Below are 17,002 nucleotides of genomic sequence, written 5' to 3' on the forward strand. Positions count from 1 at the left end.
GTTCCATCCATGAAGGGGTAAAACATAATAAATTAATCCTTAAGAAGCTGCAAGACTCTTGGGTGCATTTTCTGCAACAGATGAACATGGCAAAGAAAATTGCAAAGAGCAGGGTTTGTTAGAGTGAAAACATCACAGCACCAGCCCTTTCCTTAAATAAAGTGGCCTTAATAGAGAATATAGCTCCAAATGGCTGGTTGTGGCAACCTGCTGATTCTGTGGGTTTACCCTATCTGTACTTGAAAGCAATAATAAAGAGAGGAAAAATAAAATTACAAGAGAATAAAATAATCATATAAAACTTAGAAAAGAATGAGTGCCATAAAATATAATTCATAGTGGAATACAAGGTTTTTCATTAGTACCAAGCATACGAAATATTCATGAATGTTGCCAAAGAAACATTTAGTGGGACAGTGCCAACAATGAGATTGTTTGTGATTTATATAACGAAACAATTTCATGATTGGCAGTGTTCATGCTTTAGAAGGAGCTGCAGGATGAATCGTGAAATAGACAGGGGTGCAAACTTGAATAAAATATGGGGGGGGGAGGCCCGCCCCGCAAAAATGGATCAGATGACATGGCACACGCACACTATTTGAATGGCTGGAGGTGGGTGGGGCCCCTCAAATATTTTTTTGGGGGGGCGAAGACCCCTCAGCCCCTAGGAGTTGGCTCCTATCATGGAAATACCATAGGGTAGCCATATGTCTGGAAATTGCCGGTTATATACGGAATACCGCTCTCTATAGCGGCATCCGGGTGGAAATGCAATGGATGCCCAGGAAACTTGGGATGTAATGCAGCCAATGCCGATTTTCCATAAAAATCGCTCAAAAACGGCAAGGGGTGTGTGAAAAACTAAAAAAAGTTCAACAACTTTGCCCAAAAAAGCTCCGGATTTTCACTGTTTGAAATATGGCAACCGACTATTAAAAAGTCGCTCTGGGAAGCTTAGGCTAGCTTACTCTGTTTGCTCGGCCAACTGCTTGGACGGGAAAATACAGAAACCGATTTAAGTGTTAACTTGTGCTTCACCTTGAGAACTACGCGCACTCCCCGTTGACTTCAGTGGGATTTTGAATAGGATCAGGCTGCCTGCGCGCCTTTTTTTGCGGGCAAACCAGAAGCCTACGCCACGTCCAGTCTCCTTCCCGCTTTACGTCCCGAGAATCCCCAATCCAGGCGCAAGAGCGACGCCGAGCCATTCATTGCCGCGCGGGATTGGCGCGAGCTGCTTCCCAGGGTTGCCGACACAACGTTCGGGCCGGCGTCTCTCGGCCAATCAGCTGCCGGCGGCCGCGGCTGTTGCCTTGGCGCCCGCCAAAATGCTACTCTTGCCTTGTGCTCTAACGCATATGCGTAAGAAAGAACGACGCGGACCTTGCCCTTTTGCTACCAGGACCGCTTGAGGGCTACAGAAGAGAAATAAGGGGTTCGTTCTCTGCTGCTTCTTTTCCCTCTGCCGATCTGAGATGAAAAGGCTTTTCTGAGCTTCTTCTGAAAAACCCACCGGACGAGTTTTTCGTTAGGAGGCGTCCGATTGTGCACCGAAATGTCGACCAAAATGGATCAGATGAGCTGGTCATCGCGAACATCAGGCGCTCGGAGTGGGGGATCGCGGCAATTTAGCATTTCATCGCAACCTCAGCTAAGTGTCGTTTCTTCGCCCAAGAGGTTTGTAGACTGCGACATGAGACCTTACGGAGCCCGTTTATAACTCTTTATAAACAACTTGTTCAGTAGGGTTTTGGGGGGGGGCGTGAATTCAGTAGTGCAGTATTTAGGATCTGTTATTGTTTATCGGAGATAGCCAATGTGGTGCCAAAAGTTGTCAACTAAAAGGTAGGCCTATCTAAGCGAGTTACATAGAAAAACTCATACATAAATATATTATAAAGCAGAACAGGAAAACATTCATATAAAACAGCAACATTCCTTACAGCATATAAAAGACAAGAACCCCCCCCCCCCCAGGTTGTTCTTTGCTTGTAAAGAAGTAGGGGTAGAATAATTTTAATCTTGTAAAATCTGGTTTGTTTTTCCTTATGAAAGAAGGATGTGCAGATATGTAAAAACCTTTAAAACTGGCAATCTTAACTATCTGGTACAATTTACCTAGTATGTAGTTCTTTCTTTCTCACTCATGATCATAGTGTGGGATTTGGCTTTTAAGTTGCTTCCTGCTGTTATACAGTGGCACTGAGTGAGCAACTGAAAAGAGGCATTCTTTCTGTATACTGATGTTTCCCAGACAGTGATAGCTGAGACACAGGGCCCCAATCACCCAGCAGGCAACCCAAGCTGGGGTGTCAGACTTTGAAGACACCTGTTCCGGGTTGCCTTCTCAACTATCCGCTCACACATGTAGTTCCTATGCCATGAACAAATGCAGCCCATCCCCGTGAATTTATTATTCTGTATGACAGTAATGCGCTGTGCATGCAAACTGCACATTACAGTAATGAAATGTGGTGCCCGGCTTATGGGTGCAGGGGGGAGGGCAATTAGGTATGAGAGCCCTTTAGGAAATCTGCAAGCTCCAGCCCCCTGTAGTTTTTGTCACATTAATGTCCCCCTCCCCATCCCTTTCTAAAAACAAAAGTGGGCGAGGCCATCACATAAAGTAAGCAGTCCCCCCCCACACACACACACATTAATCTGTACACGGGTTACATGCAATAATTTAAAAAACAAACAAACAAACAAACAAGAGAAAGAACTGCCCAGCCATAGAGACACTCCAGCCCCTTCTGTCCCCCCCCCCGTTTCTTCATGAGCCACTGCTCTGTTGTGTCTCAGAGAGAGCCTGTAATTGTGCCCTTGTGAAACTGTGATTGAATGGTCAGCAGAATTATCCATTCTTGGTGGAGGTCTAATGGAAAGAGACTTAGCTTTGGGGGGGGGATATAAAACAAGGTTTTGTTTTATTGGGGTAAATTTAACTTCCTCATCCCTTCGTTCTCTTTTCAGCGAAGGCGAAGCTCTGTCAAATGCAGCATCGCTCGAAGAATCCCCCGCCGAGAACCTGGATTGGGTTTTAGACCACTGCTTTAAACAATTCAAGATCAGAGAGGCTTATCCACATTTTTTCCTCAAAGTGAAACCAAGCAGGTTTGGGCCCCCCAGATCTCGACGTCGCATTCTCATTGCCCCTCCTATGAGTGAAATGGCAGTTTGCGGGCCCAGGCCACACCCGCCTGAACTTCCCGCTCCAGAGCAGAAACCTGTGGACTCAGGAAAACCTCCAGAGGTTGAAGATAAAACCTCTGCGAAAGAGGAGGCAGACCTGCAAGAGCTGGAAGCTTGGATCCAGGGAAGAATACAACTGCAGAATCTGCTGAACTGTGTGGACCTTGAGCAGTGGCTGACGGAGAAGCAACCCGTCAGTGAGCAGGAACAAAATGTGCTGAGGAAGATACAAGAATACAAGGAAGCGTTGAAGACTAAAGTGCAAGCCAAGTTGTGGGAAGATGACGCCCTTGAGGTAAGCTGTGGAGGCTGGTCCTTTTGGGGCTAGTGTGACAGGGCCCCCCCCCCATCTCTGCCTGCCTTCTTACTTACAGTTAGCCCAGGGGGTTGGCTCTGACTGCCAGATTCCTTCTCCTGACCAATAGATGTGCTGTCACACACACAGTGCCAAACCCCAGTAACCCAGTAACGTCACTAAAAGGGCAGTACGGGGTGTTTGCAGGCTTTTTCAATGGGTTTGCGGTTTCACACAAGAGCGCAATGATCCAGAACACAACCCCCGGGTAAATGAGGGGTTGCCTGTGTGACAGAGTGTTGGAACTTATTAGGAACTTGCAAGTTCATAGTGCCACAGAGAGCCCCAGCTGGCCTCAGCAACTCAGCTGTTTGAGATTTAAGGCAGTTTTGCTCCCTTTGTGCTATCTCATAGGGTTAGAATTCTCTAGGGAGTTTCAGTTTCGAATAATAGGGGGAGAAATACGTAATTTGTTGATGGGTTGGGATAAATATTCTACTTACCGGTATAAGGTTTCTGCCTGTGCCTTAGCAGCTCAGCAGATCGGATAAATTTGACTGACTGATTTAAGGTATCTGAAGAAGTGTGCATGCACACGAAAGCTCATACCAGGAACAAACTCAGTTGGTCTCTAAGGTGCTACTAGAAAGAATTTTCGATTTTGTTTTGATTTAAGGTAGTTAAGACCCCAAATGGAGGTTTTCGTTTTGCAAACAAAAATGATCCCCCATCTCAGCTATTACTCTTTCACGATATCCATTAACAAAAATAGAACAATGTAACAAATGAAATTATGCAAAATAACAACAAGGTCATACACAAACACACACACACACACACACACACACACACACAAAAGGTTAAAAATCTATGCACCGGGAAGGATATTGGGGGGAAGAGGGAACGTGTCTCTGTTGCCAAGCTGCTAACCTTAACCCTCTCCTGCCACAATCCCATCAAGCATAGATCCTGATTAGGGCAGGGTGGAGACAGGGATGTGCAGCCAATGGACATTTTGTTACGTTAATGCAATATGGATGGACATGTGTATCTGGAAGCACATCCAAAAGTAGACACAGTTTATTTACAGTGTATCCTCTTCAGTGGGATGTGAATGTATATATACAGGCAGCGACTCTTTTAGGTGCGTCCAATATGTGTGTGACCATGCATGCATGCATCGCGCCAAACCCAGAAGTGACCCGGAAACGTCAGAAAAAGGGCAGGGCGGTGGCTGAACAGGGTGTTTGCAGACTTTTTCAATGGTGGTTCTTCAAATATACTCAATTTCACTTAAATGTGCAATGCCTTGCAACAAACCCCATGTTAATTGGGAGTTGCATGCATCCCTATCCACATTCTGCCTCAACTCATCACCCGCAACTCCACAAACTGCATTTGGATCAGGGCAACAGGCTTGTTTTGCAATCCTGGCCAGTAAGAAAACTTGCAGCTTGACAGGGAGTTCAGCTTACTCACCTGATCAAAAGGGACACTTAACTGTTCCCTCTATTCAGAGTGAGGTCAATGGGAATTGTTTTTCTTGCCGTCACCATCAACACATCGCCAGCTCTGATTGGTTACATAGCTTCATAATGTGTTCACTGTGATGACTGATTGGCTGGTTCTTTTGTGTTCCTATGACCAATGAGAATGTTTCTTCTTCACAGGAAGAAAGTTTTACATGTCCCTTTCCATTCCCCCCCCTCCCGCCCATTGTCTTTCAGAATGTGAGACCGAAGCCACCACACAAGATTGTCATCCCTCGTATCAACGCTCCTTGCCCCAAGTCCCTCATAACGCTGCAAAACCTTCTGCACAAGCAGAAACTCAAGCTGGTGGACCTCTTTAAGAAATCAGACAGGACCAAGACGATGAGGTTCAAGAGAGACGACTTCATTAAAATAATCCAGGAGGTCAGTGGCAAAGACTATTTATAAACCATGTCCCTGTTTAGACAGAGAGATTAGGTAGATGTTCCTGGGTAGGGATTTTCAGTAGTTGCTTCTCGGCCATGGGAATCACATGTTCAACCATTTTTTTGCACACTTGATTCCTCTTACGTTGAAGAATGTGTTTATGCTCTTAGCCAGATCAGGGCACAAGCATCCACACAGCAACTATTGGCCTACATCATTTCACTTGCTGCTAACAGTGGCACACACAGTACGGATGCTCAAGGATTTCAATGGGTCAGCATTTGAATATAACGGGTTCTGGATTCTGCTTCCTGGGCAAATATACTGATCGAAATGAAATCACCCTTTCGGTTTTCACACTTAGCTGATATGGTTCTCGGCAAAAAACTAAATATACATTAAAAATAAGCACATACTAGGTTAAAATGCATACTTAATGTGTATTTTTAGGATATAATGCACTTCAAACATGCATATTTTGTGAAAAACATACAAAGATAAGGCAGATTATTGCAATAAGGAGCGACTCTCTCTTCAGTTTGGTGGTCACACATATTCAGTCTTACTGTGATTGGACCTGATGATTGCAGTTTTGATTTTATACTCGTTTGCAGACCAACGTTCCTATCAGTACAACTGACCTGGAAGACGTGATCACCTACATCATGATGTCAAAGAAAGTGAATTATATAAACAATGATGACCTCGTTGAGTGTCAGAGATTATGGGCAGAAAACTTAAGAGAGCAATGGAGGCAGCCTAAAGAATCAAAGCCAGGTAAACAAACAAGCCAAAGTGTTAGGACATGGTTCTGTTGTCTTGACATCGCTAACGGGGATGGAATTCCTTGTAAAAAATTTTTTTTTTAAATTGGCACTCCATTGTGTATCCAGTGTGTATACAAGCTCTGGCTGTAGCAATTTATCCTGCACCTCCAATAGTTTCTAAGAGCCTTGCTAACCCAAGCTGATTACAGATGGGAAAGAAAGGCATGTTCAGCCTACATGTTTGAAAAGCATGTTTGAGTCATATCTGAATAACCCTAGTAGTACTTTTCACCTCCAGCAGCATTGGTCTTGCGGAGTCAATCTTCACATAAAGTAATTGAATGGCATGACCAGCAAACCACTGCCGGAGGGTGGGGGGAGGCCACCCTCAGTTTTCAGTCCATGCTTTCAGTCCTCTTCAAAAGACACTCTGCTGTCCAATATGTTGTAAGGCTGCCATCCTAGCCCCTGGCCAGAAGCGAAGGAGACTGATGGAGCAGTACAGCTGCCGCCACAGTCCTTCCACCCCTGCTGGCCAGGGACAAAGGTGCAGGGGAAAGTGTCCCCTTTGCTGTGCCAACTCCAAGGAAACCCCAACAAATGCAATTCAGAGTCAAATGGGCAGGCTTGTTATGTCAAGAACTGTATTTCCTTCAGTGGTGTGTGTGTGTGTGTGTGTAATCTGTTAAGGGCTGCAGGCCAGTGGAGGTGGAGCCAAAGGCAAAAGCGTTCTGAATTATATCAGAAATAAGGGCTGCTTTCTTTTGGTTTTCACCATAGCTACCTGCTTTGGACTTGAGGACCCTTTGGGTCCCTTCCAATTCCACAGTTCTGAGAGTCTGTACCTCAGATTAGAATTCCTAGTGCTCTGCAGATGCTCCCAGAAGTAGGCCCCTACTGGATTTGAGGTGATTACTCTCGAATAAGGGAATTACTTTCTTTTAATACAGCAGGCCAGAATTGTCAGTTTGCATTTCTTAGTGCAGAAAGTATTGTTCTGATGTGTAGAGATCTTTCATATTCTAATTAATTCAGTAGGGTTCTGGAAGCTTCTCTGTGTGAAAGAAACAAGCAGAAGGTTACTGAGGTTTGGGTTATTCCTTCTGAGAAGCTGAATACAGCTGGTTTAAACTGGTTTTCTTATCTCTTTCAGTCAAGGTCATGCTGACTATAAAAGTAGGGTCAGAAGGAGCCTGGGTTTCACTTTCTCTTTCTGTCTCTTTTCCTTCTGGTGTGGTGTTCTGTACATAGTATGCTTAGTGTTAAGGTTTAGACTTATAAGTTATTGTAAGGTTAAGTTAAATCTGCTGCAACTGTATGTCTTATGGACTGTGCCAATCCTGAATGTATTGGATTTGTGACCATTATGCTCATTTCCCTTCAGTAGCAGTAAAGCTCTGCTGGATTCAATATTAATTGCCTCTGGTCTATTTTTTTGGAATCCTGCAACGTTAAGTTTTTACTCTACTAACTAAACGTCGGAGTTCTGCTCTGGATCAATATTGAGTAGAATTTCATGACAAGAATGGCTACTGTTCACTTTGAAAACCCCTGTGAGGAAAAATATCTCATGATGTCATCCCTTGAAGAAAGTGAATGAGCCGGCATGATCTAGCGTGAAAGGGCATTAAACTGTCAGGCGATAGGTGCTTGCTGGTGGTCACAGCGCAGATTTCGTGTGTGAGAGGGATTCTGACAGGTTTCTATTGCTGTGTCTGTTTCCCCCCCCCTTTCTCCCCTTCTGAAAGAAACAGAAGAGCTCCCACCTTCCGCAGCACACAAGTGTTGTAGGAAAAGCGTTACATTCGCCAAACATTCTGGTGAAGCAAAGATATGCCGGCTTGAAGTTCCCCCCATCAACACCGAACTAGACCGCATGCATCTAACTTATAATCAGATGGAGGAAGTTGGGAAAAGATACAGGGAAATGAGACGGCGGGCTAAGGTACCGTGTTTCTGCGGCAGAACTCTCTGCGCCTTCGTTCTTCTTGCTTTGACTCTGGAGGCCATAATTGGTGATCCCTCTTTCAAGCCACCTTCGACACTGTAAAAAGAAATGTCGAGTTACCCCTCGAACGCTGTCTTAACTCGGTTGAGTTGGCTCCAAACCTTGGGTTTTGCAAGTTAAAGGACTTACTCCATTCACAGCAGTGTGTCAAATCCAGTGGAAATTCTCCCCCTGCTAACTGGACACTCCTTTTAGCAATTTCTCTTTCCATTTTCTGTCACCAGCATCACCTTCCACACTTGATTCCCCCTTCCCTCTGAGCAGATTTGGGGGTCACTAAAAGGCTGCAGGAGGAAGGGAGGTTTTTTCAAGGGGGGGGAAGCTTCTCAGACCATTTTCAGGTACCTTTTCACAGATCGGGGGTGGGAACTCTTGTCCCTCCAGTTGTTGTTGTTGTTGTTGTTGTTGGACTCCAACTCCCATCACCCTTGACTGTTGGCCATGCTGGCTGGGGCTGATGGGAGTTGGAGTGCAGCAACACCGGCTGGGCCACAGGCTCCCCGCCCCGACAGTGTATAGGGCAGCAGTCATTCCTCAGGGTTAGAAAGGAATATACATTACGTCAGGAATGGGAAACCTGCGTTTGAACTAAGAATCCCCCTCATCCCGCGGGGGCCATCAGTCCTGTTGATTAGAATTGAGAGGAGTTGCTGCCCCGACAATATCTGGAGGGCCACACTTTCCCACAAGCCCTGTATTAGTAGGTCCTTTAATTCTCAGTTGGAAAATCCTCCTCGGCACGCTACAATGTTTTGCACAGCACAGCGGCGTTCAGATAGTGTCAACAAAAGAGGCAATGTCTTTTCGTTGCAGAGAAAGACCAACCCCTTAGAGTACGCAGAACAGTGTCGGCTTGTGAGATCCGGAGACGCAGTTGTGGACGGCCACTGCTTTCCGAGCACCATCCAGGGTGAAATGGGAGAGCTGGTGGACCAACACCGGCTGGCTTGCCACCTGGTCTACACTCAGTGTCTCAAGCTGTGCGAAAAATACGGCGTCCCACTTACCGAAAAGATACTGAAAAGGGGTATGGTGCAACAAGGGCACTGGAGGGAGTGCTGTATACCTGTATATCATCAAAGCAGGGTGGTGTTTACACTGGCTCAGGGTCGAAGTCGCCTGCTAATCCCCCCCCCAAAAAAAAATACCTAGGCAGAATTACACTGTAACATAGTTTGTTCTTGGTATGAGCTTTCGTGTGCATGCATGAAGAAGTGTATCTGAAGAAGTGTGCATGCACACGAAAGCTCATACCAAGAACAAACTTAGTTGGTCTCTAAGGTGCTACTGGAAGGAATTTTTTTATTTTTTATTTTGTTTCGACTACGGCAGACCCAACACGGCTACCTACCTGTAACTGAAACTGTAACGTAGTTGTTCAGGTTTGATGGGTGGTGGATCTGGTATAACAAAGAATACAGTTGACTCAGGTTACAACCCTAAACCCACTTGCTTAGGAATTTATGTTCTAGCGGACTTATCTCCAAGTAAAGATGGGTAGGGTTGCTCTGCAGAACTTAACATGCGGCCTGCCGGTATCCTGCGATTCCGTACAAGTGCTCCACAAGCACACCAACTTGGCTGCGTTTCTAGCTCTTATGAAAGTAGGATTTAGAGTGTGGGCAATGCCCACCCAAGTTCTGTAAGCTGGGGAAAGGGAGGAGGGAGACTGGCTGATACAGAGTTACACCAGCAACACCCAGATGCACTGGCTCATGTTGGGCTCTTTCAGGCAAGCTGTCTGCTCTAGAGGTCCACCACTCAAGTGAGTCATGGGGAAATCCACTAGTTGCTTGAACCTACCCAGGATTATTTGTATAGCTAAGGTAGAAATTTTGCTGTATGTGGGTTGACTGTAATGCCACAGTTCTTTCTCTCTTTTAAAATTTTCGTTTTCTGTACCTTCAGCTTTGCTCTACCCACCGGACAAAATTGTAAGAGAGGGGAACCACTTCCGCAAGATGAGACAACCTGGAGGCTATTATGACCAATCTATATACCATCCAAAATTGCCATCAGCACAACCATCAAGCACTTCGGGAGACAAAAAAGGGTTTGTTTGGGTTTTTTTGTTTGTTTGTTTTTTAAAATCAAGATGATATCCAAATAGGTTTGGTTTGGTTTGAAGAATGTATCCTATTACAGTTCCTGTACAAGCAGCAGAGAAGTCCTTGCAAATTCTCATGCTGGAATTTCCTTGCTTACAACCAAAGCCAGTCAACTGGGCATTTTGAATCGATTGGGCACTTTCAGTCCACAGCTCCCTGGCTTAATTGTCCATGGGTGTTGTGGGCAACTTTCATATGGAATATAGGCTGTTAGCTGCATAAGGTTAGAGCACCTGGTTTTGGCTGAAGTACCATACAGTGGTACCTCAGGTTACAGACGCTTCAAGTTACAGATGCTTCAGGTTACAGACTCCTCTAACGCAGAAATAGTACCCCGGGTTAAGAACTTTGCTTCAGGATGAGAACAGAAATTCCACGGCGGCGGTGGGAGGCCCCATTAGCTAAAGTGGTGCCTCAGGTTAAAAACAGTTTCAGGTTAAGAACGGACCTCCAGAACGAATTAAGTTCTTAGCCCAAGGTACCACTGTACCTTAATGCAGCCCCAAGAACTGCAGGAAATGCTCCTGAGGCTTGAACAGCACCAAGGCTTGAAGTAAGTGAGGGGGTGGACTTTGAGCATCGGATGCCTCACCTGGCATGAGCAAAAGCAGAGGCACTATAGGATGCAAAGTCCAGAACGCTGGACTGGAAGGTCTTCGGATTTCTATGCCACACCCATGCCCCTGCTTCAGAGTACAGCCATTATGGGCTGCTTACGGCTCCAATACTGTGTCACTGGCTTAAAATCATTTCCTCAGCAACATTTGAACAACAGCATTTTTACCGCTTTGCTGCTGCAAAAATATTAGGAGGCTTGCGGACAAATGCCGCTCTGAGTGTTTTCTTGTCTTCTCCATCTATTCCCCTCTTGGTGTCTCTAAACAAATTGTTTTTCCTTCTCCCCTAGAAAGAAGACGACAGAGGTTAAGAAGACAGACGTCCAAAAAACAGACAAGACCCTTAGCACCCGCTATAAGTCATACAGAGAGTTTTGGAAAGTCATGAAGTATGTGTTCAGTCTGCTGGGTGTTATCCTAGATTTTTATCGGTGCTTGCAATGTAGAGCTGTGCCACTGAGTTTGGCCCCCTCAGGCTGCAATCCTACCCATGTCTACTCAGAAGCAAGGGGATATACCCCCAGGTAAGTGTGGTGAGGATTGCAGCCTTATTTCTTTCTATTGAAGTTGACCCGGTCACTCTGCAAAAGCTGGTTGGTGTCTTGTCTTAGTGAGGGCGAAAAGCCACTTCTGGGGCCTATATCTCTAAACCACATGGGACAAATGTTTAGCCCAGAAACTAATTGGCAGCCTGTGCAGTTGGACCAGGATCAGTGTAATATTCTCAAACCATCCTGCACCAGTGAGCAACCTGGCCGCTGAAATCTGCACTAGCTGAAGTTTCCTAACCGTCTTCGAAGGCAGCCCTATGTGTAACGCGCTGCAGTAAGGTAACCTAGAAGTTACAAGAGCACAGACAACATTAGATAGGCTGTCCCTGTCTAAATAAGAGCACAGCTGGGTCACCAGCCGAAGCTGATGGAAGGCATTCTTGTGCCACTGAGGACACGGAGAACACTGTAAACGTCCGGTTGCTGCTCTGCGGCTGCACCCTTACCTGCCCTCGCACCTGATGGCACATAGGACATTTGATGTGGGACAAGCAGGCAGAGTTTGGAAAACAGCCTTGTGAGCCAAATGAGGTCTCCTGCTGTGCCTAAGCAGGCCCACAGGCTGGACATTCCTTGGTGAGCGGGGCACATGGACAGCAGGCCCCTTTGCAGTTGCCTGTTCGCAGGTTCAGTTTGTGGTTCCACCATAGCTGTCAACCTTCCCTTTTTTTGCAGGAAATTCCCCTATCAGTACTATACTATAGACTATAGTACTGATAGGGGAATTTCCTACAAAAATGGAAGTTTGACAGCTATGGGTTCCACTGCTTCGCAAACGGATGTTTTTTCCTTCGCAGAGCAGCTTTGCAGGCAGCTTTGCCGGTCTGCAGAGGAAATATATCCATGTGCAGGTGTGGTTTGAATCCAAAATGCACCTGCAAACTGACCAAGAGAGGCTTCGCTGTCAGCTGGTTGGCACAGGCAGCAAGCCCCTTCGAAGTGCCCTCAGGTGATGGCGTCAGGTGCTTGATGGAAGGAGGGCCAGTTCGCCATCCGGTCCTTTTGCTGAAAGAAAGCTCCCCACTCCTGTTCTGCATCAACCAAAGCCAGCCTGCTGGCTGCTCCGTTTATTCTGGAGGCCGAGGTGTTGCTTTCCACCACCAGTGCAGACACGGGCAAGAGCGTTCGCAGGGCGGGTGTTCAGAATAAGTCAGGGACTTGTCAGGTGATCAGTGCTGGCAGAACCGGTTGCTACTGCCTTCTCGTTGAATTCAGCCACTGCATTCAGTGAGCATGCTTCATTCGGTGTGAATGAGTGCATAACGTGTGTCACATAGAAGTTAGGCTACGCTTGCTTCCAGGGATTAGACCTGAAATCAGGCTGAAATATTTCAGATACTGTATATTCTGGCGTATAAGACTACTTTTTAATCCAGGGAAATCTTCTCAAAAGTCAGGGGTCATTTTATAAGCCAGGTGGAGAATCTGCAGTCGAGTATATCTCAAACTCTATATTTCAACTGGAAAAGTTGGGGGGTCGTCTTATACGCCCAGTCGTCTTATACGCCGGAAAATACGGTATACGGTTTGGATAGAAATAGGTGTTGGGTCTGGGGCTCCTCTATCCTGTCAGTTGACTGTTCACCAGATTCTCCTTTCCAGCTTTGCCACCTCTAAGCTTAAAATGCATTTTTTTTTTTGCAGGCCTCACTCAAAAAAAGTGCTTCCTCCAGATAATTTTTTCAATGCTTTTCACGTAACCTTCGATGAATCAAAGGGCATACTTGTGGAACAATATGTGGAAAGGTATGGCACAACGTTTCTTCTTTTCTTTTAGAAGAGTTTTAAAAACAATTTATAGTCTTATACCTCAAGGAATTTCCTCATGCAGGATTTTGATTTAAATGTTTGGTTGGCCTCCTCCTTCCCTCTCCTCACCTTTTTTCCACTTTGCTTTGGTTTCTTCCCGTTCCTAGGTTTAATGATAATATTCTTTAACTATGCTTCATTCTTTTATTCTCTCCCTGCTTGTGTGCATTCCCTCAAACTCCCCATCCCATCTTTATTTAAGGCTGTGTCCACACCATTCTTTTAAAACACCGTGGTATCGCTTTAAACAGTCAAAGAATCCTGAGTACTGTGGTCGCTGAGGGTGCTGAGAGTTGTTCCCTTCACAGAACCACAGTTTTCAGAGTCACCTGCAAATTGGAGTTGAGGGTTCAACCACTCTGAGAATTGTAGCTCTGTGAGGAGAAGAATAGGGGTATCCTAACAACTCAGCACCCTTAACAAACCGCAGTCCCCAGGATTCTGTAGGGGGACGCATGACTGGTGGTGTCATAGTGCTTTAAATGTCTAGTGCAGATGTGTCAGGATGGTGCCTGACATCTCCATCATCTGGGGGAGATCCAGATTGTTTTCACACACTAAAACCACATCCTGTAGAATTCGATCAGTTATATTTGATTTGCACAATCATAATGAATTTCAGGAACCAAAATGCTTTTTCTGTGCAGCCAGAGCAGGAGCAGTCACCATTAAGAAAAAGAGGTTGGAATAGGCATATATAGTGCCTTTTCTTCCTTAAGTTCTCAAAGCTCTTAACCTAGCTGAAGGTTGTCATCTGAATGACCCAGATGTTTAAATGAGAATCAATCACAGTCAGTCCACCATTTGAAAAATAAGACTTTGGAGCCATCTTGCCCCAAAATGGCAACTAGACATTCAATTTTGGTGACAGTAACCTTGGTGGCACTGTGGTCTAAACCACAGAGGCTAGGGCTTGCCGATCAGAAGGTCGGCGGTTTGAATCGCCGCGACGGGGTGAGCTCCCGTTCCTCAGTCCCTGCTCCTGTCAACCTAGCAGTTCGAAAGCACGTCAAAATGCAAGTAGATAAATAGGTACCACTCCGATGGTAAGGTAAACGGTGTTTCCGTGAACTGCTCTGGTTCGCCAGAAGCAGCTTAGTCATGCTGGCCACATGACCCGGAAGATGTACGCCGGCTCCCTCAGCCAATAAAGCAAGATGAGCGCCGCAACCCCAGAGTCGTCCGCAACTGGACCTAACGGTCAGGGGTACCTTTACCTTTACCTAACCTTGGTTTAAGGAGTCATTCAGCACCTAGCTTATATATCTGAGTTTCTAACACTACCCTACTCCAGATCTAGGCCTCCTTTCCATTTTACGCAGACCTGTGTATTTTCATATGCTTGCAAGAACAACGAACCATGTTTTCATGAATTCTCCATGTAACGAAGCCTGCATATTGTGGTTGTGTGTTGGTTTGTGTTTCACACTAACAGTATTTATTTCCTTGGATTATTTTTTTCAGTGAGCTAAGGAAGATGTTTGCCCACCTGAATCCCAAGACTGACCCAAATAATTTCTGGCCAGGACATCTTCTTAGCAAACTGCGTCTCTTTCTACCCCAGGAAGCCCGCGACAACGGGGATGCTATATTCAGCCACGTCCCTCGCACGTCCCCAGCCTATCCTGCTAGATACAATCCTGACCGCAGCTGGCCAGTCAATGACCAGGGATACGTGTCGTACGGGGATCCAGACTCCCAAAAGCATAATTATTATATTTGACAGTGTTTCAAAATGTTCCAGAACACTGACATTTCATGAGCATGTGACTACTCCAGCGAATCTGCTGTGAAAAGCCAATATCGTAAGGACATGGTAAGAAGATTGCAGTGAAAGATGGATGGCAACAGTCTTGTTTGGTTAAAGGGTTTTTTCAAGACTTTCAATAATAATAATAATAATAATAATAATAATAATAATAATAATAATAATCCCCGCCCATCTGCCTGGGTTTCCCCAGCCAACCTGGGCAGCTCTCAACATAATATTAATAATAATAATTAAAAAGTGATAAAACATCAAACATTAAAAACTTCCCTAAACAGGGCTGCCTTCAGATATTTTCTAAAAGTCATGTGACCCAACTGCATTTTCTGACTTTAGGCATTCCGAAAATGAGGAAGTAAATGCATGGGTTTAGGGGGCCTGCTTGCTAGGTCCCCACAGCCCCATTGCTGATTTTGTCACCCAATCTCAGTATTTCCCAAACTTGGGTCTCCAGCGGTTTTGGACTACAATTCCCACCATCCCTGACCATAGGTCCTGCTAGCTAGGGATGATGGGAATTTATTGGAGATAAGGCCGACCGTAAGCCAAGTGGATAACGATCCCTCCCGGCTGATCAGAACCCAGCCTTTCTCGGGTCCAGTGTGTTTCCAACAATCTGCATAACGAGCAGTCTTAGCAGAGATAAGCAGCGCAGCTCCTGAAGTGAAAGAGTCAATGAAGCTTCTGAAGACGACAGCTCTATTCTAAGTCATTTTTTATTCCAGAAATATGTACATCAGCCGAGAGCAAATGAACTCTCCATCTTGTCTTACAGCACCAAAAACAGCTGGAGACTCAAGTTTGGGAAACATCAGGAGTGTTTATGTATCTGTGGAGAATCAGGGTTCCTACTGTAAATGTATAGGGAGACTCTACAGGTACAGAAGTCTGGTCCCAGGTTCTAGCGTAGGGATAGGCACCCTGGGGCCTTCCAGGTGTAGTTTGGCTCCCAAGTCCATCAGCTCCAGCCAGCATGGCCAATGATCAGGGATGACAGGAGCTGTAGTTCCTCAACATCTGGTAGACCACTGATTCCCCCCTCCTTATTCAGATATTACTGAGGGTGTTAAGAGAATTCTCTTTATCCAATAATTTTATACATCACTGTCAAGGCCCTCTCTTGGTCACCTCCCAGCACCCTGGCAAATTGAAAAGCTCCAAAGACTTTAGCCTTTTCTCATAGGAAAGCTGATCTGACTAACTGGTCACTGAAATTCCTCTTTCTACACCTCTTCCATCACTTTGGAGTCCTAGAGTGGGCTCGTGCCTTGCTTCCAAGTGTGATGCAGAGTGCTGGTATTAACTGTAACATCCTAAATGGCTCAGGATCCAAGGGCCTTAAACTTGAGTGGTCAGACATCAGGCATGCAGGATCTGTTTTGGGGAAGAGCTGTGGCTCCATGTTAGAGCACATGCTCTGCATGCCAAAAGTGCCATGTGCCACCTATGCAGTCTCCAGAAAGGACCAAGAAAGACTTGTGCCTTTAACCCTGGAGAGGCACTAGCATCCATGTAGGCAACAGCTAAATGGACCAATGGTCTGGCTCAGTATAAGACAGGTCTTTATATTTCACAAACTAGAGGGTGAAATAGTAGCTGGGGGGATGGGGGGGGAGACATTGAAATTAATGAGCATGACTAAGTTATTTCCATTCATTTCAACCTGCTTCCTGTGAGTAAGAGCTAAGCACACAATCCTTTAATACAAAAACTCCTTGATTCTTCCATAATCTTTATTTTAACACATCGTTTGGGGCGGGGGGAGTCTTAGTTGTTTAACCCTGATGTTTCGTTCTTTTGGCGTGATTGGTGGGCTACTTAAAAATGAGGCTGCAGTTTAGATTTAATTTTAAATTGTATTTTAATCTGTATTTTAATGAACTGTTTTATGTTTCTGTTGTGATTTTATTGGTGTTAGCCGCCCTGAGCCCGGTTTGGCGGGGAAGGGCGGGGTATAAATAAAAA

The 17,002-nt window shown here is 45.5% G+C and overlaps 1 protein-coding gene across 1 annotated transcript; it reads left to right on the plus strand.

Annotated features, from left to right (window-relative positions):
- Positions 1 to 1,558: 1,558 nt before the first annotated feature.
- EFCAB12 (EF-hand calcium binding domain 12) lies at positions 1,559 to 15,008 on the plus strand. The gene is made up of 10 exons (XM_033141875.1): positions 1,559 to 1,680; positions 2,977 to 3,490; positions 5,218 to 5,406; positions 6,024 to 6,186; positions 7,925 to 8,121; positions 8,998 to 9,211; positions 10,093 to 10,237; positions 11,200 to 11,298; positions 13,105 to 13,206; positions 14,734 to 15,008. Exons 1-10 carry the CDS (start codon positions 1,559 to 1,561, stop codon positions 14,990 to 14,992), a joined length of 2,004 nt encoding a protein of 667 aa, XP_032997766.1. The 3' UTR covers positions 14,993 to 15,008.
- Positions 15,009 to 17,002: the final 1,994 nt, after the last annotated feature.

Source organism: Lacerta agilis, chromosome 2 (genome assembly GCF_009819535.1).
Source record: "Lacerta agilis isolate rLacAgi1 chromosome 2, rLacAgi1.pri, whole genome shotgun sequence".
Taxonomy (NCBI): domain Eukaryota; kingdom Metazoa; phylum Chordata; class Lepidosauria; order Squamata; family Lacertidae; genus Lacerta; species Lacerta agilis.

What these genes read in the sequence shown, in the direction of transcription:
- EFCAB12 (XM_033141875.1), top strand. Translation starts at nt 1,559, where the DNA reads ATGTCGACCAAAATGGATCAGATGAGCTGGTCATCGCGAACATCAGGC. An exon ending in CGAAAAGATACTGAAAAGGG is followed by an intron (nt 9,212 to 10,092) that starts GTATGGTGCAAC and finishes CTGTACCTTCAG; the next exon opens with CTTTGCTCTACCCACCGGAC. An exon ending in GTGGAACAATATGTGGAAAG is followed by an intron (nt 13,207 to 14,733) that starts GTATGGCACAAC and finishes TATTTTTTTCAG; the next exon opens with TGAGCTAAGGAAGATGTTTG.